Source organism: Lepisma saccharinum, chromosome 20, assembly GCF_977018435.1.
Source record: "Lepisma saccharinum chromosome 20, izLepSacc3.1, whole genome shotgun sequence".
NCBI lineage: Eukaryota > Metazoa > Arthropoda > Insecta > Zygentoma > Lepismatidae > Lepisma > Lepisma saccharinum.
Window position 1 is genome coordinate 21,839,485 of NC_139248.1, and position 27,952 is coordinate 21,867,436.

At 37.2% G+C, this 27,952-nt stretch overlaps 1 protein-coding gene across 5 annotated transcripts in view; it reads left to right on the forward strand.

Annotated features, from left to right (window-relative positions):
- Window positions 1–27,613, forward strand: part of stumps (DBB domain-containing protein stumps) — a 170,142-nt gene extending 142,529 nt beyond the window's left edge. For all 5 annotated transcript variants that reach the window (XM_083142164.1, XM_083142165.1, XM_083142168.1 and 2 more), the window contains 8 exons: window positions 895–1,064; window positions 3,134–3,251; window positions 5,550–5,669; window positions 7,434–7,528; window positions 17,059–17,250; window positions 22,552–22,633; window positions 22,912–23,151; window positions 27,299–27,613. In XM_083142164.1, coding sequence (XP_082998290.1) covers window positions 895–1,064; window positions 3,134–3,251; window positions 5,550–5,669; window positions 7,434–7,528; window positions 17,059–17,250; window positions 22,552–22,633; window positions 22,912–23,151; window positions 27,299–27,348 — 1,067 coding nt within the window. In that variant the 3' untranslated portion in view covers window positions 27,349–27,613. The remainder of the gene's footprint in view (window positions 1–894; window positions 1,065–3,133; window positions 3,252–5,549; window positions 5,670–7,433; window positions 7,529–17,058; window positions 17,251–22,551; window positions 22,634–22,911; window positions 23,152–27,298) is intronic.
- The last annotated feature ends 339 nt before the right edge of the window (window positions 27,614–27,952 follow it).

Here is a 27,952-nt window from a genome sequence, read left to right on the forward strand (position 1 = left end):
ACCATCTCTATGTGCCTGATCTATCCTGTCCTGAAGCTTCACCACACCCACTGTCTGTCAGATCTCCTCATTCCTTATTCTATCACTTCTAGACTTCCCCAATATACTCCTTAAAAATTAACCTAACTTTGTGTCAACTAAACAAATGTATGAAATTTTTGTATTTATAACTTCATATTTATAATTTTTATATTATAAAAAATGAGTGCTCAGAAATAGTAAAATAATTATGGCTTTAGTAGGAATACAAGGAACAAACAAGAAATTAAGACTAAGGATACATTAAGTTATTCTGTACTTCATATTTACATTAACAATATGGCATGATATTTTGCCATTTCACAATTTTGGCAGTGAAAAGTCATGAAATGGAGCAAAAAGTTTGTTTATACATTTCAAAATATTTCCATAATATTGCTTTGTTTTGTAATTTGGTTAATGGTAATATATTCAGATTGCCAGATCATAATATGTTTTAAAGGTATCTCAACAATAGTTACTGAAAAAGAGCTTCTTAATTTATGTTGGTCTTTTTTTTTAATTGATGGATTAATTATCTTCCAATTCAAACCCTTTGAAATATGAAAATAAAAAGAAACAACCCCCTCCCCTTCCTTTTTAATAATATTATTCTAGTAAAAAAAAGTACTTCTTAAACTAGGCTGCTTTGTGTTTAAAGTAAATGAGTTTGTTGGAGGTGCTTGTATGCACACATACACCATGATCTCAATTGTATACTGTGAAAAATCTTAAAAATAGAAGTTTTTTTAAATAAGCCCCCCCTTCTTTGATGTAAATGGTACACACCCCTCCCTCTTGAAAGTAATTTCTCGCTATGGACCTGATAGCTACATTGACAGATTCAAGAAGTTGATAATCATTATTGTTATTTAGGTAATGGCATAAAGAAATCTCAGGAACACCTGCACCAAAATGTGCAGGATGAATTAGTGGAAATAATAAATGACTTTAAGAACAATGTGTTTACGATTTCTGAAGTGGAGACATTGGTGGAGAACTGGAAGACCAGAAATGACGTCAAGCAGTCTTATAGAGATAAGCAGGTTAGTAGTTTACTCTTTCTGTGTTCTTTATTAATGGACTGTTCATGCCAAAAGTAGAATTTAGTTTTCAAGATAATCAGCATTACTTTACAGGGGTTCCCACCAAGGTGGGTTGATTTAAATCAAAATTTAAATAAATAATTTATAGGATAATGTACATAAGGATTTTGTAGATATCAGAATCCCTTTTGGTGGAAGCATTAATCTCATAATCATTTAATGGTGTTTATTAGGCTCTAAGAAAGGAAACAGAATATATGTACTGATGGGGTGAAGCTCTTACGAAAGGAAATGTAATATGTAAATTGTAAATGCATTTAAATTTCTCTTGACTTAAAATTCAAGAATTTGTATAGGCAAAAATAGCAAACACATTGGTGTAGAATAATGTACAAAATACTAATCATGTTATACCGTAAATAGTGTAATTATCATTAAACTGTAAATAAATATGATGCAAACGATCATTAAAAAAATGTCAAAATTCAGCTACGAAGACTATAAAAAATATTTTAAGTTACAATTATAGAATGTTTTATTTTCACTGGAAGAAAAGTTACTGAAATTATTATAGTTTCATTAACACACTCAACAAATATTTCCATAATAGATTCATAAATACAGTATCAGAAACGGAAAAATGCATGTTTACATATATTTTTCTTATTTGCTTTAATCAAACTGTTTAAATATTTTACAGTATATAAAGCATTTCTATAAAATACTTGTATCTATATGTATTGTGCCGAAAACCATACAAGCAATTATAAGCATGTTTTTTTTTTAAAAAAATATCTAAAAAATCGATTTAAATATAAAAAATCATCAAAGATGCGTAATGGAGGTCAAAATGACCTTGCATTGGCTTGCATTTATCACTTTGTTTTTTTTCCCCAGAGTTCTTTACAATTTTCTCAAAATTTTGGGAGGGGATGTAGCCCCATCAGCTGCCCCCTGCCAGTGATTGCAAGGGACCTATCTAAGATATTTTTGTCAAGATGTTATGCATTTTTCCATATTTAACATCACTTTTATGCCAGTTAATGAGGATGAATGATGGGTTAAATGAAAATCGCACATTAACATATATGCTTAGACTGAGACTTCAACAGTAATGACACTATGAAAAGTAATAGTGAAGTTGGTAGAGGGTGGGGGAGGAAAGGGTGTTTTCTGGAAATGCTCACATTTATGTGATGCAACTAAATACCATACCAAAAATCATATTTAGGGTAAAAAAGCATTTATTTACCTTGTTTTTCTTGGGAGGCATTAAGGGGCAGACTGATTGTCTAGGGGGACAATTGCTCCCTTCCGGTGCCATCACTGTCGAACACAACACCTTTGTGGACAGGATTGTGAGTTTAGAACATTTAAAAGTACATTGCTACGGAGCTAATAACGCATAACTAGGGACGTGAAGTTTTCATTTTAACGATAACACCGAAAAGTTGAGGAAAGCAAAATGAAGTGTTTAAAATGTATTTGAGTAGGTAAGGGAGGCAAGTTTTCAGTGTTTTGGAATCATGAAAAAATGCGAATTCTGCCATTTTTCAGAATATAACAGAATAACACAGGAAAGAGAATATTTTCAGGGAGAAGCACCTGTTGTGTTTCAGAGGAGGGGGAGGGTGTATATGTGTGTATACACATAACGGTCGCAGAGGGATTTTTTGGCATTGTTAGGGAAATGTCATGTGTATGATTGTGTTCAAAGCTTTGGGTGTTATCATTCAATAAACATTTCATATTTAGTGTCTGATGAGATGATATAGTTTTCCAAATGGAAGCAATTGGTAATTTCTCACAAAGGTAAGCCATAATTTTTTGTCATTAAAACTCAAATTTGTCCCAATTTTCCAGAACTAAAACAATGTGAAAATCTTAAGCAAAAGAGTAACAGTAAAAATAACACCGATTTTAAATTAATAACACCGAATTGCAGTAAAAAATACCATCGAAATTTAGGGTAAAATAAAACTAAAACTTCACGTCCCTAGGCATGACATATGCGATCAACACAAATAGTGAATGTGGTGAATTTCTGTATCTCGTTATGTCCTTTACAGGAGCAACTAAATCAGATGAGGGAAGAATATGAGAGGATACAGTTCAGAATGAAGGAAGAGATGAAGAGGCCAACACCATTTGACAGGATAAGAAAATTCTTCACAGGAAAAAATAAAGGTATTAATTAAAATATTGTAATTTTTCTTCCTGTGTAGGAACTCTTTCATAAAAGATGTTCTATTAAAAGACATGGTATGTTAGTTATATCTTCCTAAAGTATGCAAGCAATGCATACTTTAATATGACCTCATTTGTTATGTTTACACGAACTCCAAAGTATGCTTTTTATACCAGTTTTATTGAAATGAAGTGATGTTTATGAAAAGTTAGCAAAAATTGTATCTTGATCAAGGTTTCTAGCTGAGGCAATAATTTCATCCTACATGCTGCTACCATTTTGAATTAGTTGTTTCCAAGAGCTGTGTTTGTTGGGAGTGATTTGCGTTATGCTCCATGTGTTCTATAATATACGTACATGATTTGGTTGAAGAAAATACAGAAAAACACCATTTTTGTCAAGTCGTCTCACTGGTGTAAATAAAAAAGAAAACAGTACTTCATGCCAGGTGTTAACATTAAAAAATGGTTAGAGTATAGAACATGCACCTTATTTTTAGCTTAAATTTTCAAATTCCTTACTTACTCTCTAGCATACTTAAACCCTATGGCTGCAGCAACACAAACCTTCCATCTGTCACTATCCTGGCAATATCAACCCAATATTTTCTATCCAAGTACCGATTTCCTTTAGGTCCATCTCAACGTTATCCCTCCATCTTTGAATTGGCCTTCCTACAGGTCTCTTACCATCAGATTTCCCAACGAGAATCATGTAAACACTTCTTTCCTCTCCCATTCGTGCCACATGGCCTGCTCACCTAAGTCTTCTTGATTTAATTATACTAATAATATCTGGACATGAATACAAATTATGCAGTTCTAAATTATGTAACCTTCTCCACTCACCTGTTTCCTCATCCATTAGGTCCAAATATTTTTCTAAGGAATTTATTTTCAAATACTCTTAATTTATGTTCCTCTTTTAATGTAAGGGACATAATACTACATAACTTTTAGTTTCTTAGATATTATATGAGAGGATAAAACGTATGAAGAGAAAAGTAACACACATACCTGAGTTAAGCTTGCCTTTTATTTACTCTTTAATATTTTTATTTTTAGTATTACTCCTAAGTACTTGAATTTGGAAACTAATTCAAACGAGTCGTTACCAGTAATTAAATTTGGATTATTACCTAACACTTGTTTTTGGCCTGTAAGCATATACTGTATTTAGTTTTCTCTTTGCTAACTTCCAAACCTATCTCTTTAGCTGGTTTTAAAAATATTTTAGCATTATTCTTAATTGCATTTATATCATCACCAGAAAGTCTTATCAAACTCGCTGGAGTTAACAGAAAAGGCATCAGTGATTTACTAAAACGGTTAAAAAGGGTTAACAGGAGATTTTGTAAGGTAAGAATAAAATTTTGTCAAACTCCTGAACATCATGAAGTTGTTTTCGGTAAATGGTGACAACTTGATGATGTCAAGGAGTTTTTATCAGGTTATATTCTTACCTTAAATATGATTTTAACCCTTTTTAACTCACCAGCTCAGACTGATCATGTTAAGACATCTGGACCTTTGGCCAATGCCAGACACTCTATTTATGAATTTTCCTCTCCTTTCAAAAAACTGGTAAGATATTCCAAAATGTGAAAAATTATATATCCTTAGAATTTCTTGTAGAGCATCCATGTGAACCTTTGTGTGGTTTGCTCTCACTGCTGTCTAGATATTTTTAATAGTTTAATAGGACTACTACTCGTATTCATGAAACTATTGAGAATATACAGGGTGACCCAAAAGTAGGTATACAGTGTCCAGTGTCAGCCTGGCATTGTTCTTTGTAAGTTCATTATCCTTTTCAGATATCTTGATACTATGAATGATGGCTGGTAATTTGAAAGTACACAGTCGTAGTACTACCATAACTTGTTGTTCATTAATTGTTGATGAATAAAGTCACTGGTACTGTATACCTACTTTTGGGCCACCCTGTATAGATAGTAGTCAAAGCAAGCCACGTGAAGATTTATGTTAATTGTCTAGAAGAATTCTAAGAATATGCAATTTTTCAAAAGAGAGGAAAATTCGAAAAACAGATTCGCTGGCCTCAACAAAAGGTCTAGCCAAGCTTGAAGTGGACCTTTGCTGCGAAGTTAAGCATAAATGTAGGTGGCAGCACTTGTCCAAACGAGCTACCTTTAATTGTTTTTGAGAAAACTACCTCACAGACATTTCCCACTGACTGACATTGCCCCCTGCTCCCCTACATGTTGTGATTGTTTTTGTGTACTTATGAATGGCATACCTGGAAACATTTTTATGGTTTTTATTCTTGATTTGTAGACAATGGTAAGGCCCAAGCAAATGAAAATGGACAGAATTCTCAAGACAAACTTCAGTCACCAGACAATGTATCCTTGTGCCAGAGACCAGCCAGCAGTCTAAGTCTTCAGAGTGTAAGCAGTAAGTATATTCTTCTTTTCTAAAGAATGCTACTTTCGAGAGAATTTAGAGAATTTTTCGTGCCTTCTTTTGAACATGTTTGTATTCATGATTTTCATTTATGGCAATTTCATCTTGTGTTATCATTCAAGGCATGCAAATTTAGTTTTTGACACAAACACAAAATTTGAAATAACACATTGTAATGTTAATTTTTCATGTTTCCGAAAGGTGTGAGGTGCATTTTCCCACCCTGTTTTGTCACAAAATAATACGAAATACCCTCTTAAACACAAAGTTTAGAGTTTATTAACGACATGGCACTTTCTGAAGTCAGAATTATCATGACAGTCACTATGCAATTCTCAGAAAATTGATTAATTCTGCTGTAAATATTTGAGAAGCAAAAATTGACTCCTTTATACAGGAATAATCTTAATATTCTGGTAACAACATAAATGTGCTATTAGAAGGGATATGTTTATTTTGTGTAGTAAGTGAAATTTTTTAATCAAATTGGGGATTTTATTAACATTTTTAGAACCAAAATGTAATTTTATATACCGCTTTTTTACCACTATAACAGCGAAATTTTATTTTATTTATTGCTTTTGAACAAAAAAATGATTTGGTTCTTGTATCAAAATGTTGCTTTTCTATTTACCAAGAATGTATGTGCCTCTAGTTGCCATTGCTTAAATTAAGGAATGTGCTTTGTTGTTGCTGTTACTAATGTTACTAGTGCTGGGAGCATGATATTATGAGATAAGGTTGTCAAAATATTGTTGATAATCGAAAGTAACCCAAGGTGGCTGTAGCACCTGTGCTCCCAGCCAGTATAACCCTCTGTGGGGTCATGCTGCTCTGGGTTTGTCCTTCTGTGTTCTGAGTGCCCCTTTACGGCCTCAGCTTTTAACTAGAGTATGGAGATTTTATCCTCGGAGACAGTATAGCTTTAGTTGTTGATCATAGTCTATGACAGTATTAGTTTTAGAAATTCATTGCTGAAGTTTTTGACATTTATATATTTATATCTTATTAGGGCCCTGTCTTCCATTTTGTTTTAGGTAAGGACCTTATACCCATTTTGCATGATGGGCACAAATAGCTGATTGATTGATTTATTTGGTGTTTTAAGTCCACTTTATGCACAGTAAGGCTAATCTGACTGGAACTACAGTTTAAAGTAGGATCCGAACCACTATGTGCCTCCACCGGGTATCAAACCCGGGACCCATTCATTACAAGGCAGCGACGCATCCACTGCGCCATAGGGGAGGCACTTTCCAATGGTGTAATGATAATGTTGTTGCCTTGTTATTAAGGGGTCCTGTTTTCGATAGCCGGTGGAAGCACATAGTGGTCCAGATACCACTTTAAACTGTAGGTCTATCCTGATTAGCCTATCAGTGCATAAAGCAGACTAACTGAGGCAGTATGATTAGCAATGCATGCCAGGGGTCCGAGGTTTGAATCCCAGTTTAGTCATTGGTGTTTTTTGTGAGAGTCCCATCATCATTCATCACTCACCGTCATCTTAGTAGAAGAAAAGTGAAGCAAAGTAAACCAAATCAATCATCATCATCATTATTTTAGGACTTGCTTGGATGGTCCTGACACTCAGCAATTATTTCTTCTCAATCCTTGTTCAAAAAGTGCTAAACTTGTTTCAGTACAAACTTTACAATTGTACAGAGAGATTAGAGATTTGAAGCGAAAATATTCAGTGAACTCACTATTGTAAAGAAATTGAAAACTTAGTTTGACATGTCCCGTTTCTTTCAGGCTCTTCATCATCTGAGAGAATGAGTACCTTCAGCATGTGCAGTGGAGTGAGTGTGGGAGATAGCGGAACACATTCTGATTCAGAGGACAAAAAGGTATGTAATATCGTTACAGGTCCCACACCATGCCCTTGCTGTCTAAGGTGCCATGCTTTGAACTCCGGTTACTGGATGTGCACAGATTAGACTCGCCTGGGGAAAGCTTAACAACTTTTCTCCTGAGATTTCAGCCTGTGTATAGCACCAGTGGCCCTGTTATTAAGGGAGGGGGGAAAGCACTTGTTAAAACGAAAGTTTTTAATTTTGTAATATTCTTAACTCATCATAGATCATCTCTTATTTTATGAATTAAAGAAACTGCACACAAACTCGGGGTTCCCATTCATCCTGGTTTTCATGGAAAAGTCCCCTTTTTTGCTAAAATGTCTTGGTGTCTCAAATTTATCCCAAGTGTCCCACTTTTTAATTGTTGTTCCTAAAAAAATTATGGTGACTGGTTTTATTCCATTTTATTTGTAGTACAATCATATAACACTCCTGGTGGCTAATCCATCAAACATTGTTGGCCATTTTCTATTATGATATTGTCAATGCTATGGTATTCCTCTGTGTTTCTTCCATGAGTCTTTCAAAAAATAAAACAGCATGAAGCAGATTTTGGTCCCTTGCTCCGCAATCTATTTTCATGTTATTGCATTATTATTATTATTATTATCATTATCTTTTTTTTAAACTTATATATGCACTATGGACAAACGAAAAACGAACTTAAGACTTGGCTGGACTTTTGGCTGATGCCAGAGGAGCTGTTTTCGAATTTTCATAGCTACATAGGTCTATTACCCACACAGCACAAATCTCCAAAGGACATCCATACGATATCCACAATGTCCAGATCATATCCATGGATATTGGGGACATCAAATGGACGTCCCATGGACTGGACATTCATGGGATATCCCATCCTGGATATCCAGAGAATCTCCCATTTTGGATGTCCAGTGGATCTCCTGTCCTGGATATTTATGGGATATGTGGTATTACGTCCACATGTTATTAAGGATTTGACATAAATGTTTTTATATTAGTGTAAATATTTGTTCATGGTATCTAGTTTCATGTTCATTATATTACTCAGATTTTGTGATGCAGTACTAAATCGTAACTTAAAAATATCTCCCTAAGGAATTGCATATCTGTAGGCCCATTGTCTTTTCAGCGAGTCATGCATGCATGTGAGGCCAGGTGAAATTTCTTTGCCACGAGGCATTTTTTGTGCCTCGAACACAATGCCAGTTTGATTAGCCATAGGAGTGAAGAATGAGCTCTGCATACTTTGCTTATCATTGATATTCATGTGAATACAAAGCATTTTTTGGATGTGTAGATATGTGTGTGTGTGAATTTGTGTGTGTCTGAGAGAGAGTGAGTGAATGGGTGAGAGTGAGAGGTAGAGAGAGTGGAGTACTTGTTATAAGCATATGTGCACCAAGGTCTTCGATATGTGTAAATCTAGTCTAGGAATGTTCTTTTCGGATCCAAAGTATGTGCGAAAAATATCAGCATGATGTCCAGATTAGGTACATTTTAGTTCAGAATATATCCTTATCTGCAATAAAATAAAAAAACTTCCAAATAAAATGTCTCGATCATGTGAACCCATGTCTGAAACATGTTCAAAAATAATCCACAGAATGTCCAAAAATGATCCATAGAATGTCCAAAGCATATCCAGAATATCCAAAACAAATCCACAGAATGTCCAAAATCCTTCCTAGTTATCCTATTGATGTTCCCTGGATGGGCATTACTGGATATCCTATGGATATCCAGAATTTTTGCATGAATATCCAGAACACATCCATTAGACATCTCCTGGATATTTGTGTGCTGTATGTGAATGTTCTAGAAGGAATTCTAATGCTTCAGATTTTGGAATATCCTGACGGTTTTTCAAAAAGGATAGGAAAATTTGAATTCCAGCTGAGCCTTAAGACTGTATATCATGGAAAGACCTTTTCCGATTTCGCCTTCCTTCTGCCGATAGAGCGCGCACAGCGTTTACACCACCAGATGTTTTGTCCAGGCCCGCTTCGCGAGGCCCTCAAGAACACGCCTCCTCCGGTACACGGGCAGTTAGTGATTGACAGGTCGTAAAACCCTTGTCATTTCTTTTCTCAGACATGTCCTAGGTTTTGCTGTTCGGGTCGATTGGCATCTTCATTGTCAAAAGCTGATCTTACCATTTCGTGTCAAAATTCCAGACGATAATATAGAGTCCTGCAGCAACAATATGTGGCTTGTAACATACATAATTGTGGAAGCTTCTCTTCAACGAATAAGGAGTCCCAGTAGTCTACTATTTGACCTCTGGGGCGAGGTAGTTAGCACAGCGCGCTACGACAGCAGGGGTCCTGGGTTCGAATTCCGAGTAAGACATGGATGTTTATGTTCTGAATGTGAATGTTAAAAAATATGGAACTGAGTAAATACTGATATATGAGAATAGCAGAGAAAATATGACATCGGACTGCCACGTAGTAAACCCAGGTTTCGATTCTCAGTGTGAATGATTTCAAGCGGAAAATTTTCCAACATTATCCTTGCATAAAACCGACTCTGTGAATGTATTTGATCTATTTTTATAAAACTTTCACTGATACGCAATATATGCGCTAATTTAATCAAACTTGCATATTTTAATTAATAGGATTAGGTCTAAAGCAAAATATGGCCATTTAATACCATGTGGGCCAAAAAGATAATAATTGAGAAAATGGTCAACTTTTTCTATTTATATAGCCTATATTTTTGTTGTTGTAACCCCTATGCAAGGGTAGTATTTTCCTTTACATGACTTCGTTTAAAAATTGCGGCCCTGTTTGACTTATGATTTGCGGCATTTTTAGCCTTTGTAGACACTTGCGGTAATTATGATAACTCATCTATGAAAAATGATAGCTTGGGTAAAAAACATTGTTTTCAGTACATTTCAAGCTACATTGTATGTTTCGTGTATTTTTTCAACATATTGATTGTGACCAAAATTCAAAGTTTAGGATATTTTTGTTAGGGAAGTTATGTAATATCAGAGTATTTCGGCTGAATTACTGTTATAGCTCTTTGATCGTTTCTTGATTCCCTTTTTCAAAATTTTGAGCCCAGATGTCTCCGATCGGGGAGCTAAAAAAATTGATATTTACAGCGTAAAGATTACTCTATGACAGGTACCTGTGAAACAATAAATTCCAGATTGATATTTCATGGATAACAAACCTACAACAGGGGAGGGATTGGTCAAAAACAGGCATTTTACATTATTATTTACAAAGAAATGTTTGCTTTTTAATAATCATGTAATTAGAATTATTGTGTTTATTAATTACATCATGCGAATGGCGTAATAAGTCCGTTAGTAGTGTTACGAATTAAATTTTCCTTTTTCTTTATCCCATTAGTTATGAAGAACTTCATCCCGGCTCGACAAATGTCACAAGGTCTTTCAAACTAAAAAATAGACTGCTTTATGCCAAATTTAAGTCAGATTACGTGTCAGTAAGCAGTTTTTTAACCTGTTTAGACTGCTACTTCAACTGCGACATTTGTCCGAACGGGAAGTTTACCGATTCTGGCCTATGTTAACTTATCCTTTATAGAATTACAACAAAATGGGTTGCTTTGTTATTTTATTGTAATTTTGAAAAATCCAATTATATATAAAAATATGTTTTGTTACTATAATTAACTACTTGTATTTGAAAGAAATTGGTAAAGCCACCCACCTGCATTATGCAATGTGTTTTGAAGGCATATTGGTGGGTGGGTGGTGGTGGCTCTTTACATATTCACAGTCTCGCTTATTTATAGAGGCGATGCAAATCGTCTCTATGCTCCCACGTAGTTATATAGTAGAGTCCCTTGTACGTAGATGCACCACATGCAGTGGGAGAGCACACTTTCCTCACCCTCTCCTCCGGGAATCGAACGGCAGTCAAGCTCTCCTATCGACTGTCTTTATCCTCCCAAAAATCATTTCCGAAATAAATTATGACCAATTTTGAATCAGGTGCAACACAAACAACATTGGAGATATTGTATCGGTAGAGAAAACCCGATTTGCAGGTTGTAAACTTATATTGGCTCCCGAGCGTTCGTGTATGTAAATACAACCCCCCCCCCCCCCATTTTTTATAATTCTCTAGGCATTGAATTAATAATGGAGGTTAGTATATTGAATCTCTCACCCGAAATTCATTATAAAATTTTAAAATGAATTCTTAATGATTTATTGATTTGGTGTTTTAAGTCCACTTTATGCACAGTAAGGCTAATCGGGACTGGGCCAGGCATGGAACCCGGGATCCCTTGATTACAAGGCGACGACGCTACCACTGCACCATCGAGGATGCTCAGTTTTTAATGGAGATGTAATTCAAATTATTAATAGACTATTACAAAAGCCTCCCCGCTATTTATTCCATCCTGTTTAATGATTACGAAAGATTGTTGTTTCAATTTAGCATGTAGAAGGATTCGAACAGGTGTACCAGCCAGATTAAATCGGCGTTATCTTCCAACGTTTTGAGCACATACATAGCAACATCATCTCATTCCTGAAGATGAGATCAATGTATACGATGGAAGCTAACGTCGATTGACCTCGCCAGGAAAGCTACAACTCTTATGTAGAAGGGTGGAAATACAAACGAGTTGGATGAGATAATTGAGGAAATTAATGAATGATAAGTCTGATGAGATGGAGGCCAAAAAAAATATGTACATAAGAAGATAAAGTGTCTACTGGCAAGAGCTAAATATAATAAGATATTAGATGGAAAATACAATAATTGATTTAGTAATAATTAGAGGTTATTGTAAGCGTAAAAAATTGATGAATGAAAAATATGTTTTGATATGTTTAATAAGTTATGATTAGGGTGCGGATTTATAGGCAATTTTTTCTATCTATCTATCTATCAATCAATCAATCAATCATATGTTTTGTCACTGCTGTTTACCTACTAACTATTCATACTGTGCTTCAAAAGCTGCTTACTTTTAGGGATATTTGATATCGAAGCAACATGCGACAAGCGACACGTGTCTCTTGGTAACTGGCTCTCAGTAATAAACGCAATCAACCATTCAGCTTGTGTTGTCTGTTGCTTGTGTGTCCCTAGGACTGAGTTCTTTTTCATACCGTCCATCGTGTCGCCCTGGCCTGTTGTACGAGCATGCACAGTGAATATTTTGCTTTAGACGGCGTGAAATATCCGTGTCGCTTGATTGAACGCAGGTTTGTGTGACATGTTATCCTATAGCTGTGTGAAACGTTGTGACAGGAACTGTTAATTTAAAGGAATGCCATTTCTCATTGCACATTGCATGAAATGAAACTGTGTATTTTCAGAACGTTGAAATTACTAAAGGACAGGGGTTCGAGGCTGAGAGCTTGAGTATAAATTCCTCGTAAGTTGGGGTAGTTGAAGTGTTTGTTTAATCGGGTTGTCCTGGATCTCAGGATACCAAGAATATAATGTTGAGGATTGCTTGCACTGCCCTAAGTCCTAGCCTGGCTACCTTAGTAATATTAGACGAACATTGATTGGATTGTTCTCTAGACGAACCAGTATCTTTTTATCTTCGTATATTAAAAACAGTAACTACTATATTCAAGGTCTGGTGTTCAAATTTCCTGCCGATCGGAAGTATTCTGGTGGGAAATAAATATTTACAGTCTAACTTATAAACAGTGGGTGGATTTTCTTTACACCTACCATGAGATGGGTTGATGCCCCGACTACTGGAGAGGGATAGAGGAGTTTCTAGGAATGAAAACCCTTTCCGAAAATAAAATGGTCGCTACGATGCGCCGCTGTTATTGTTGTTAGTTTTATGACAGTTTTGCCATTCGCCGGCTTTACTGATCTTCAAATTTAACAGGTATTATTTATATATTTTATTCAATTTCTGTTATTTAGCGTCATTTTTAGCCAACTTTGGCTAATCGCGATGATGATGAAGGGACGCCACCAAGGTCTAGTATATTTTTGTTGTTGTTGTTTTATTTACTGAGTTTTAATTGTTTCATTATTTCACAATTTGTAATATGTAAATATCATAAACCATTGCATAAGAAGAAAGTATCGAAAGGCACGCATAACATGTCGGTGCTTAGTAGTGCGGGGCAAAGGGAGGCACCAAACCACAATCCTGCCCAGGGACTGATCTATGGGGCTGGCGTCTTGTTTCAACTCTTGAACCTCGGAAAACGGAATTCGCCTGAATATGTGAAATGACGGCGCACAGGTTCACAGTTGACACTAACGATTCATCTTTATGATTGTAATTTCGATTACGATAATCTGTAAATAATGAAGTAGATAAATAACGTTCAGGTATGTTTGAAGTAGTCGAGACCCAGAGTATGAAATACTAATAAAAAAAATGAAACCTGCAGAAATGAGGTAACGGCGAGGAAGATGAAAGATCATCCGTGTTAGATGTAGTGAAACAGCAGTATTTGTTGGTGTTTACCATAAATGTGGAAGTACTGCACAATTAACATAAAATTTCTTGCCCGATCAATAAGCCATACCATAGAGGTGTACCATTAAAATTCCTTTGAATTATTATTACTTTTCAAACAATTTATTTATATTTATTTATTTCGTCTTCTTTTACATGGCGAAGTTAAGGCTGTGGAGCCTTTTCTTCCACTTGACCATGTTTACAAAAAAAGAAAGAGAAAGAAAGAAAAAAATATAAAATCAAAAGCTGCTTACTTTTAGGGATACTTCATATCGAAGCAACACGCGACAAGCGACACGTGTCTCTTGGTAACTGGCTCTCAGTAATAAACGCAATCAACCATTCAGCTTGTGTTGTCTGTTGCTTGTGTGTCCCTAGGACTGAGTTCTTTTTCATACCGTCCATCGTGTCGCCCTGGCGTGTTGTTCGCGCATGCACAGTGAATATTTTGCTTTAGACGGTGTGAAATATCTGTGTCGCTTGAGGATTTCACCAATTGAACGCAGGCTTGTGTGAGACGTTGCTGTTGATTGGATTGTTCTCTAGAGGTATGTGTCGCTTGTCACTTTGGTCTGCAGCTACATTGAGAAACATTGCTGTTGACTGGCTCGTTCCCAAGCGACACAGAACATTCACATCAAGCAACAAGAGCCTATTCAGTTTAAAGCAAAACATGCACGAACAACAAACCGAGTTGACATGATACACGATATTGAGAGAAAGTCCCAGTCCGAGCGACTTGCGACACGAGTAGCTTCTTTCAGTCATGAACAAGCTATGAAGATGTAATTGAATTCATTGTCACTCGCCCTCTTAGGGAGAACTCACACCGAAGCGACAAGCAACATATGTCGCTTGGGAACGAGCCAATCAGCAGCAACGTTTCACACCGTAGCGGCATGACAGGCCGCACATGCCTACGCTCGATTGGTGAAATTCTCAAGCGACATGTGTCGCCGGTCACTTGTCGTTCCGGTGTGTTTTCTCCCTCCATCATGATTAATGTATTCACATAATATCGAAAGTAAAATATTAATGAAACTAGAATTGAAAAATTTGCAAGATGTAGGTTCCATTATTATAACATAACATTACATATAGTATAATTGAATGTGCAGTGAATTATATTTAAAATTTAAAAATCTACCTTCAGCATAGTTGTCTTACCTCTTTATGAAATAGATCGGTGTTCTCTAAATGTGAATGTATTGCCCAAGCGTGTTCTTTGTATAGACACAAATTGTATTTTTAAAATGCGTTGAAGTTAATGTGACTATAATTGAAATTATATTCAGAGATCGAGACGAAAACGAGAGAGCGTTTACATAACTTGGGACAAGAACAAGATTTAGAGTTTGAAAGAGTACCCGACTGTCTCACTTCCTTTCGCTGTAATTTCTATAGGGGGCCTCCCAAGGCACTTATCTAGAAATACACCGAACCAATTGTGTCAGGAATAATAATATGATGTTTAAGTTAAAATTATATTATTATCACATAAATAGGTAAAAAGATCGGATAACAGCACGTATTCATTATCTAGCTTACCTGTAGTTAAGATCGGCATAATTTGCATAAAAACCAAGTGCCCTGGCAAAAAAAATTCATTTCAAATTGATGAAGAATTGAATATTTATTGAATAAAAGAGAATGTTAGATCCGGTTAGCGAAAAGTAAAGTTCCTGATTAATATTTTATGCATATTGTTATAAATAGTAGCGTGCAAGCATAAATCTTTGGTAATTGGTACTGTCCTTCTAAGCCTCCTAATTCCAATCTTTCTTCCAATAAGTTCAAAGAGTGGGCCTCCTCGATGGTGCAGTGGTATCGTCGTTGCCTTGTAATCAAGGAATCCCGGGTTGGATACCCGGTGGAAGCAAGTAGTGGTTCGAATCTCACTTTAAGCTGTAAGTCCAGTCCCGATTAGCCTTTCTGTGCAAAAAGTGGACTTAGAAACAACAAATCAATCAATAAGTTCAAAGGAAATTATAACCATCGATTATGTAATAAATGCTACACAAATATATTTTCATTATTTAATTTTTGCACTTGGTAAGTCTTTCTTAGGGAGGGGTCCGGACCCCTCCCCAAATAAGTCCTTGAGTTTCCTCGATGAAATTAGTAGTAATTATCTCGCCTTGTATTCAAGGGGTCTCAGGTTCGATCCCCGGTAGAACTACACAGTGGTCTGGATCCCACTTTATCCTGTAGCCCCAGTCCCGATTACCCTATTTGAGCATGTAATTGACTTACAAATTTAATTTTGCTATAATTTATGTAAGATTCAATTGGGACAGTCTCTGTATTAATGTATTTATTCTTTTGGAAAATAGAAATAAGACAAATGAAACACAATGAAAAAACAGCCGGGTGAAGGAAATCAACTTTGGATTTTCCGAAATGGTCGGAGCACGGTCAAAAGCCGCCCCCAAGGGAAAAGACGATGCTAAGGGTAGAAGAAGAAGTAATCCAAGCCACGCCCACAGTAGTAAAACCTGGTCAGAGTCATCTATCGGCAGACGGCTGAACTTGTAGGACTTGAACATAACCCCGCCAGCCGATGGCCAGCCCCGCTATGGCTCGAATAAAGCCATTCTCAAAGGTGTTTGAAAATGCATATCAATGTTTGCAATGGCGTATTGTCACAATGGGCCTCTCAATTTGAAAAATAAAAAAATCAGTTTACTCAGGAAGGATGCAAGAAAGGCTTGCAAGGTTAAATTTTTACAGTAACTTAGAATCGGGCTCTATACGCCGATCCAAAAACTGAGATGTTTGACAGCTAATATCTATTAAAATATGGAAGTGATAAAAAAATTCAATAATCACTGTTAAGATTCATCCTTTCTGATCAATTCACCACAAAGCTCATTCAAATGCCTCAAATAGTTTTCGAGTAAAAGTGTTCTGAATGAAGGTCTTTTTTTCCGCTGCCCATGATATGGCCTCTTAAAATTGAGGTACTGAAAGCTTTAAATCTTGTAAAGACTGATTTGAAGGATTTGTCTTGTACTGAGTTCTATGCCTAGTTATCAAAAGTAAATAAACTAAAAAAAGTGAGGATATTCCTCTTATTATTCCTTTTTGTATTACAGAATTCACCATTCCTGAGGGAGACTTACCAAGTGCCAAATGCCTCGGCAATTGACTTAAATGCAGAGAGAGGGATCAGGACATATGAAGTGCCTCCAGCACCGAGGCCAGTAAACCAGTTGAAATTCGTACCACCACATATTGTAGCACCAGCAGAGAAACCCATGGAGTCATCTGCATCAATCCCAATTGAGGTATGTCCAGAACTTGTGCTGCAAAATGCATTTTTGTTTCTTCTTCACAAAACATTCTAGAATAAAACACAAACATTTATATGTACGTGAAGTTTTGTGTTTCCGCGTTGCACAATTGTGTAACATAGAAACACGAGACTTCATGTACGTATTAGTTAAACCACGTTTACCGCATCCACCATGAACAAATACGAGGGGCGAGGTGAGAGTGAAAAGTTTTGAGCCTCACATGGAAGCAGTGATGCTAGGTAGTTAAACTTTTGGAGGATGTAAGGTTTGAGTTTTAGGACACTCTGTGGGAACTTTTATGAAATTCACATGTTTTCTTATATTTTTTTGTCAGGTTGAAAATAAATGAAGTGTCAGAGAAGAGAGTGGCCGAGAGGGCCATGATTCGGTACCTGTGTCTGAAAGGCCTCACTTGCACAGGCTGCTTTGGTCAAGTGTGGCTTCATTGCACTTCCCCATCCACCTTATTTCCCCGACCTGCACCCATCAGCTTTTCATCTTTCCCCTGCTATGAAGAATTCACTTCGAGGACGTCACTTCCACACAGATGAAGACGGTCATTTAGTGGTGTGAGACTCACCAGATGAATGTAAACAAATTTTAACACAGAATGCATAAGTGCATTGTTCTGGGGGGTGATTATAGAGATTTTGTCATTATGTAGAGAAATCATAATGAGTAACTGTAGCTCAAACACCCCTTCCCTGTGAGGCTCAAAACTTTTCACTCTCCCCTCGTATTTATGTTTTGCAATTTTTTTTTTTGTTTTGTTTGGATCTACAGACTCAGTGGAGTTGCAACCAGTTACCTAAACTCTTTCATGCAATCATATAATGTTCTGTTGATATCATATGAAAGCATGTGATGTTATAGGTGCTAGATCATCGAAAGATGTAATTTGACTTACTAGTTGCTTCTTGTAACTCTATTGAGTCTGAGGGCCTCCCTGATCATCATCTTGTAATCAAGGGGTCCTGGATTTTTTACCTGGTGGAGGCACATTGGACAGTGGTTCGAATCCCACTTTAAACTGAAGATCCAGTCCCGATTTGCCTATCTATGCATAAAGCTGACTTAAAACAACAATTCAGATTCAAATTTTGTTGAGTCTGAAGATACAGTCAAGGAGTTTGTGCTACTCACAGTGTTATTTGTTGCAACGTGTGCTGTTTAAGCTTATAAATAATAATAGAAAAATAAAAGATTCTGTATTGGTTGATTGATTGAATTAGATTTGCTTTACGATAAGTAAAGGCAAAAGGCAAAGCTTTGCACTGTGGCTTTGAGGCACATGGTGGTGAGGGGGAGGGAGAAGGGAGGGCACCACACATTCTTGAGTTCTGTCATAGTTAAGTTGATATGCTCAGTACAACATCATTTTATCATTTTACCAAGTTCCCCTCATGTACCAGAAATAGGGAGAACCGCAGAGCTGCATTTGTGTGTAACATTGTCAAAAAAATTCCCACCCCAGATCATGACATTCAAATCCAACCAGTCTCTCATGAAACAGTCGGATGGCCTACCAACTAACTCTATCACTGTATTATTATGCATGTCCATAAAGTACCTTTTGCATGTTGTCTAAAAATTCAAGATTTGTTCAGTTGCAGGGAGCAAGGAGTACTATTATCTGTCATGAGCGGATATTGGTATATTATTATTATTGTGAAATGTCGTAATCAATGCAGAAACTATTGAACCGAACTCGATACACCAAAGAGTGAAATACATTTCACCAGTTTTGTCTCTTTTCTTGCACCCATACACTAATAATGAGACATTCTTTAATTGTGAGTCAGCTTGTATCATGCATTGTTTATAACACAAAACTACAGTCACCTAGGAAACGCAAGGCAGGAAACCAAACATTTGAGTATTGTATGCTGCCACTGTGTACTTTTAACTGCAGCATTCAGACAGACCTCTATCAGGAAACCTGACTTCTAATCACAGTGTTGGGATTGACTGGAATGTATTGGAAAACAGATGAATTATTACTACCAAATGTATGCGAGAAGGTCAGTTAAACCTAAAATAACTTTTTACGTCAATTTCAGTTTCAAATAATACATTCTGTATTTTTTAACCATGGGGTAGTGCTTATATAGTTGGTAAAGATTCATAAATGTAATAAAGACATTTGTTAGGGCTTTGAAGCAATACTGAATCCACTGCTGACACTAATTTCCCATACTTGAAAATTGTAAAATGGTTATTAGCACAGTGCACTATGATGCCAGGGGTCCTGGGTTCAAATCCAGGCATGGACATGGGTATTCTTTGTGAACGTCCCTTCATGAATTTCATCGTATTGTCACTCATCCTCATCATTGCGCTTAGCTAAAGTGGCAGAAAAGCAACGCAAAATAACAAATCAAATCCATTCTTCTTTTCTTTGTGATGCCAGAGGCCTGCATATCTTCACGATTTGAAGCTTATCCTCATTCAAAAGCCAAGTAAATTGTTTCGTCAATAGTCACTCATTTTCGTTCACTACATGATGCAGCACAGATCATTCAAAACATATATACATCATTCACTCACTCAATACACTTAAGAAAATCCACACAGTAAGAAACCTAATTTTCTTAAACTTCCTTCAACGAGATTTCCACTTGCAAAATGCCCTTTGTCATCTCCGGCCAGTCAGTCTACCCCATCCAGTCATAAAGGAGCAGAGGGATTGAAAACATCATAAAGCGTGGTTGGTTGAAGGTCACCGGCCTGCGACTTCTGCATGTGTTCGATGGGACAGTGTTGTTTTGGCCTAGAGGACAAATTCCTTATCACATGCCAGCCACTCTTTTCCCATTCCTGCAAAAGTAGTTTTGTTTCAAAATTTCCCTTACCTGGGAAAAATTGCATGCTGGTTAGCGAATTGGCATCGCAGTAAGGTTTTACCTTCGTTATAAAATGAAGACTTCCCTGTCCACGCTCGGGTTTGGAAGCTACTACAAATATGTCAGCGATCGCCTCCAGGTGCTGTCGGGGAAGAATTGAATCGATGACGCCTGGTGGTAGCTTTAAAGGAAAGAGCCCATTCCTATGTACTATCATTTTCTCCCACGGTCGTTATTTGAGAGTGAAGCATCAGTCACATTTGCTAGTAGATTATTTTCTGTATTTAATCTGGGTTTCGGCGATAGCCTAGCTGGCCTAGAATATATGCACCTGTTGTTGATGCTTGATCATCCATAGTGTTGTCTACTGTTCCTTGGTGTCAGTAATGAGATCTTTATTTTTTTTTGTTATGCATATACAGAAGGTCGATCTGCCTATATGTGTCCGATTTTGAACCGTCACCCCTGTGCACAGAATCGACCGATACAAGCAGTTAAAAGCATGGGAGGATGGTTAGAGCCTGTAGTATCGTGGCACTATAGCGAGTGTGTGTTGTGTGTATCATGGCTCCTAAAGTAAACTGTTTTTGGGAGATCTACATAGTTGCACTTTTCCACGCCAAATATTCTTTGTCAAAAATTCAGAAACAGTGCAAAGAACGTGGATGCACCTTGGGTTCGACGACCATCAAGAACGTAATTAAGTGGCATAGAAACCCCAAGGTGCCAGCTATTCAGTCGCCGACCAGGGGGATGAGGAAGTGAGCGTGCACTGCAGTGATGCAAACCGTGTCTCTGAAGTTGCCTCGAATGGAACTAAAGGAAAACCCCCGACGCAACGTGTGATGGCCACATGATTCCACGTAGCCCAGTCAACTGTGAACCGCACCCTGCATGAGAAATTAAACCTCCGGAAGGTCTTTAAAAGCCGTGAACATTACCTCAGTGAGTCCTATCAGTGTAAGGTCTCATCACATACATCTTGTTCTACCCAGAACTTTTCTGCCACAGATGGCGACCGACATTCGGGCTATTCCATTTCACGATATACTGGTGAAGTCACCAGATGCGAGTCCCATGGATTTCTGTGGGTTTGGTCTACTGAAACGGGCACTTTCCTCTCGTCGTGTCACCACTCTCTGGGGTCTGTGGAAAACCTGTCAGGAGGAATGGCAGAAGATTCCACTTCCTGTACTTCATCGTAACCTCCTACAATGGAAGTTAAGGTGCAGGGCTATTGCCAAGACACACGGTGATCACACTGAGGCCAACCGATGGTGGTCCCATGGATTTTCGTAAGGTAAGTGCTAGTCCAAAATCGGACACATATATGCGGATCGACCTTCTGTACACATCAAATTAACAGGGTGGGGGAATGCCAGGGATTTCCCCCCACAAGAAATTATTCCCTGCAAAAGAAAATTATTATTATCCCTGCCGGGATGTTTTATCCCCTCAAAGGGAATTGAAAGCATATAGTATACAATTTCTTAGCTATGTAACATAAACCATTGAAAAAAATCATTCATGGCCATCAGTGGAGCAGTCATCAGAGATTTCCCTGCTGAAAAGTATGAAGCCTTGTGGGTTAAGAGGGACACCATTCTGCAACTGACCAACCAGGGTGCGAAATCATTTTATACTGGTGGGGGAGAGAAATATATTAATCTACAAATCTCCTCCCCCTCCCCCTCATATATGATATACATATTTATAATGTTATTAAAAGTACAAAGAAATTACTAAATTAAAAATATATTATTATTATTAATAATTACACAAAAAATTGTTAGTTTTATATATAGCATATCAGATGATATAGAGTGTCAAACTACTTCCTTTACTAACTGGTTAAAGATGTTAATAAATTATGAAGTTTTTATTTAGTTTTTGCTTTATGTTAATATAAATCCATTACATTTCATAATTATTATTGTTTTGCATTCTTGTTTTACTTTTATTGTGTGTATTGATGTGTATTTGTTAATGATGTCTTGAGAGAGAAAAAGCATTGAACACTCACAACTACACTAATTTGTGTAGGTTTTCCATATTATTCTTAGTACAGTATATTTGATATTAAAAGTAATTGCTTATCTTTTGTTGTAACAAAAACTCTCCCCCCAGAAATTTTTGGTGAGGGGGATTTTTGAGGCCTAGATTGTTGGTGGGGGAAATCCCCCCCTTCCCCCCAGGATTTTGCACCCTGGAACCAACACAACAGCAGATTGCCACTAACGTTTACATGGCATGGTGCTGATATTTTACATGTATTGAAGTGTTCACAAGAAACTTGTAGGCAGGTTATGTGGACGTTAAGTTTGAAGTTAGCAATGGAAATACTCTGTAGGAGTGTCATAACTATAAAGATTCAAAATCCTGGATTTTTAGGTTGTACAGGAAAGTTGTACTTTTTAGATTGTGAATTTGTCTACTTTTTGCTTTTCAGACTCGCCCACCATGGCCAGTTCCACGTCCAGGTCTGCCTCTTGAAAATTCCGAGGAAACATATTATGTCACACCAGAAACATGTAAGTTTTGTACAAATAAGCTGTACATCATTTCTATGTATGATTTGTAAAATTATTAAATGCACCTTGATGTAGTTAGTCTTTTATAAAGTGCCCCTTTAGAGCCTCAGCTTTTAAACAAAGTCAGAATGTTTTAATATTGCAGTTATTTTAGTTATGCTAAGGGGGTGGACCCCGTATAACGTGACGGGTGCAAAATAGCCTTTTTAAGTGCTGACGCATCCAAAAATTTAAATTCAAATTCTTCTGTTATAATAATTATATTGTTCCTTTTTTAGCTCCAGCTTCAGTGAAATGCAATACTGAATCCCTAAAGGATCCAAGAAGCAGTGAACACTTCTATTTGCCATTGGATGGGCCAGGAACATCCCCAAAAGACTGCGATCGAGAGTATGTTAACATAGGGCCTCAGTCGGCTGCCAGTAATTCAACTGCAACACCCACGGACACAACAGAGCTTCCAGATTATATGAATGTCAGTGGGGATGCTACTCCACCCCCACCAATACCTCCAAGACGTAAGTATTGAAAATTAATTATTAAAGGTAGTTATGAGATGCTAACTTTCTGAAGATATAGTGCTAGTGTGAATTTAGACAGAAAGGCCAATAGCGGCATGTGAATTCAGACAGAATGGTAAATAGTGCCAGCATGAATTCACACAAAAAGGCAAACAGTGCCAGCGTGAATTCAGACAGAAATATAAATAGCACCAACATGAATTCACACAGAAGGACTAACAATGCTGGTGTGAATTCAGACAGACAAATAGTGTCAGTGTGAATTCCAGACAAAAAGGTAAATAGCACCAGCTTGAAATGCAAAAAGTGCCAGTGTGAATTCAGACAGAAAGGCAATTAGCACCAGCATGAATTCAGACAGAAATGCAAATAGCATCAGCATGAATTCAGCCAGAAAGACAAATAGTGTTGGTGTGAAATCAGACAGAAAGGCAAAGCGAAAAACAAAGTAGGTAAACGATTCTACACTCTGATTATGGGAGGTTAGGTGAAGGGAGGGTGACTAATCACCCAAGATGCCTAAATTAACATAAGAGGTCCTAAATTAAGTAATCAGCTTCTTGTGGGGTTTTAAAATTAAGTGACTGTCCCTCTTGATCTAAAACCAAAAATGAACTTTATAATTTTATATTTGTGAAACCATTAACATAAAATGACATTCACAGAAATGCCAGACCAGAAATACAATGTTCTATGCAGCATGTCTGGGCTATACAAAAATACACACGTATTATTTAGCATTGGTAATGTTTATTTTCTTGTCCCGGTTTTGTACAAAGTAACTCAGTTTTTATATATGCTAAACTTAACTAAACTCTGTGGCGCAACAGCCTTTGAAGGACCAGGGCCTGCCAGAGTGGCTTTTCATTGGGTGGCACGTGGTCAGCGCATTGGATCCCATTGCCACTGTTTTTCTGGCTTTCGTGACAGGAGCCCTTTACTTCTTGAAGTAGCTTCAATTGTCATCACGATGCTGGGTCAATGCCAAAATTTTGGGGCACCCACTGAGAATCAAACTTGGGACCACTTGCTCCAAAGGCGAGTTATGTATGTTCGTACACCTCGATGTTGGCACCATTTGTAGTAACAGATATCCAAACGATACTCAAGCTCGTGCCAAGTTTTGACCAGCATTTGAGGCGTTATTAGTGCAACCGCTTCCACAATATGCTGTCTCAAATCACCCAAATCGTGAACTTTCCTCTTGTACACAACATCTTTAATGAACCTCCATGTAAAAATGTCTAATGGTATCATAGTCTGGGGATCTCGGTGGCCCCCTCTTCTGATCCAACATTCAGGAAACGTTTTATTCAGAAACGTGAGCATGTGTGCTTCAATAACACTACCCAGCTGGAAATTTTTCCAATTGGTTCCGATAGCCAATATGAGTTTTTAGACACACTATCGGAACTGATTGGTCTATCGGAACCGGTTGGTCAATTGTAATGAATTTGTTTCTATTGGAAAGTATTTGATTGTTTTCAATATATTGCTTATGAAAAATTCTTATCTATACAACTGTAAATGCAATGGAGAAATCATGTAGAACAACTAAAATAAATCTCTGGTAAAGTATATGGAATTTGTAACAAAAAAAACTTTCACATTGGTCGTACAAGTGGACTAATGAAAGCTTGGATTGATGGTCTATCGACTGAGCTTCACTATGAGACAATATAAGGATTAGTTTTTGCATTGTAAGTAGTTATTTTTGTATACCTCTAGCCCGGACACCTTGTATATAAAATAGAAAGTTTCTAATGTGGATTTTGCATTACAAAGATAAAACTCATGAGAAACATGGTTACATATGCATTATGGAGGTAAATGAATCATTTAGATCAGTGCTCGAAGTAGAAATTCCTAGCTGGGGGAGGGATGATGCTTGTGTGGGTCAACATGGAGACAATGCAGAAGGTTGGTGGGTGAGATTTTTCATGATCTTTTTCTTTATTCAGGTGAAGTAGGTGCAGTGGCACTTCACCACATTTTAATATACAAAATGTTTTTATAAAATTTTTCTTATCGCATGTGTTAGTAATAAACAAAACATATTTGTGCATTTTTGTCTGTTACACAGTGCTCGCCCTCGGCAACAGCTTTTGGAACATAGAGCTCTAGTAGGAAGAACAATATGCCTGCATTACAAGGTAGCTGTATTATAGAGTACTGCATGTGACCACTTTCGCTCTCTTGTAATCATCAGTGTCTCCCACCCACAAGCATATACAATCAATATTAATCTGGCAATAATTATGCATGTGTCCCGTACCATGGCCGTGCAGTCTAAAGCATCATGCTTTGGGCTTTGGCCATGGGACACGTGCAGGTTCTGAGGAAGCATAACAACTTTTCTCCTGAGGTTTTGGCCTGTGTATGGGACCGGTGGTCACCTACCACCATGAGGAAATTGCGAAGCTACGAATGAGTAGCGTAATCCGCTCATGGAAACCTATAGGGTGTCCCAATAAAAGCGACGGATTTAATATGCTTAAGAAAATACTGTATGTTTACAAATTGGCAAACATCATTAGAACGGGTAAACGTTCCGATTTGAGAATGAAAGATGACATCTGGCATATGTCCTCCGGCTAGATCTAGAGCGTGGTGTTTTAATGTCTGCTGTCGAACCTGTTTCCTCAAATTTCTTGATCAATTTACGAACTGTACTCTCACTAGGTGCACTTTCACTTCCAAGGATTGGACAAAGCTTCCTAATAGTATCTGCATAACACTCGCCATTCTTGTAATGAGTTGTCACTATCAAAACTTGTAATTCCTTTGTGGAACGATCCATCTGAACTAAGTTGCAATAATCATTGATAAAAGAACTTGTAAGAACAGTGTTACCAACCTAACCACAAGACATGTAGCGGGAATCAAAAATCGGAACATTTTCCCGTTGTAATGATGTAAACATATTTGTCATTATTTTTTAAAAAAAAGTATTCTATTAAGCATATTAAATCCGTCGCTTTTGACAACGATGACTGGGGGTTTGTTGTGCTGACCACACATCACCCTGTAACTGGTTGGATTATCTCACACCTTGGCAGGTGGAAGTGAGGACGGCAGTCAGTGTGTGGACCCTGGCCCTCACAGGCTATTGCGACACAAGTTAATAATCATGTAAGATATCGACCCTGGTAGCTGCACCCCACAATCTTCTATTTAATTTTCATATATCAAACCATTGTTAAGATAGACTAAATTACATCTACTACAGAGATGATGACTATGTTCACTGCATCTTTCACTTCACGATACAATATTTTAGGACCCAATATCACCATGGGCATCCGGAAGGGGGGGCCGTGCCCCCCCCCCCCCCCCGGAAAATTAAAGTCAACCAAAAATTATGTATTTCACACATATAATTTCATTTTAGCCACAATAATATGAGTTAATTATTGCATGAATACCATAAATTTAAGCAATGTTTTTTTAGGGAACAACTCTATTTTTGGAGAAAATGTGCCTTGTTTGCCCCTGGAAAAAAAAGTACCTTCCTTGCCCCTCCCTGGAAAAAATCCTGCGGATGTCCATGAATATCGCAGACAAATTATGGTTATATGTGTTCTGCTGTTCGTTTTTCATTGTGCGAACGTCATTAGCTCATGATGTCATGGTGAGCAAGGAGATCTCAATTCCATACGCTACCTAGAAATGTCCGTACAAAGTATTGGGCACTCAAGCAAAAAGCTCTTGCTGCCAAGACAGCACTGCTTGGGCTGCAAGCTTTACCATTACGAGACAAAGAGCTGCAGGCAGAGAAAGAAAGCTACTGCACTTGCATTTGGGGAGTCGAACTGAGTTTTTATTGTTACCCGTGTAGATTCCTTTTGTGATGTTTTAAGATAAATGTGAATGCTGTTTATGTTTTAGTGTGTGTGTTTTGTTTGTCTCCATTTTCTCATTGGATAGACAAAGATAAGAATGTTTTTCAGCGTATTTTACATTACTCCCGTTTTTTTCCTACTAGCCCTTCACCTAACTCAAGATCCACCAGCTGCGGCTGTAGTATCCTCCCATACTTCCCCAACATTCGAGCACTGGTTTAGATTGTTTACAGGTAATGTAGTGTTAATGCTATTATTTTTACATATTTATATACTAATTATAATTATTTTACTTACAACAGATGTCACACTGAAAGGATCAGCTGAAAGGGAAAAACTTGGCAAGAAATAGAACTGGAGATAAAAACTTGCAATGGTTTGCAATTAATTGCGATGACAGCACAACATGCTATGAAGACTTCCAAGTGCTTGCATGTGAATTGAATAGCAGTTATGTAAAGAACTATTACACTATGGACTACTGTAGGTTAAGTGTAGCCCTATATGGAACTTTGGATATAGTGTCAGTTAGTTTTTATGAACAATTTTACTGTGACATGTGAATAGGTTTGTAATGACATGGAAAATATGAACATCTTTAAATAAGCGATCTCTATTTCAATAAAGTTATATTTATAATATTTTGTAAATAGTTTCATAGTCTATTTCTTTCTGAGCTTCTGCTTTTCTTAGGTAGTTGTTCATTTGAAGTTATGGCCCCATAAACATAAGATGGTAAAGATTGAGTTGGGAGAAGAAGGTACAGCTCAGCAATGGGATCGAGTGCTCTTTACAGATGAGAGCTGATTTAGTCTCACTAGTGATTCCGGACATTTATACATCTGGATAGAGAGGGGAACATTTAATCACCCCTTCAACATCACCGAAAGGCACCGGTTTGGAGGTGAAGTTCTCATTTGGGGAGGCGTAATGCTTGGTGGCCGTACGGAGTGCCA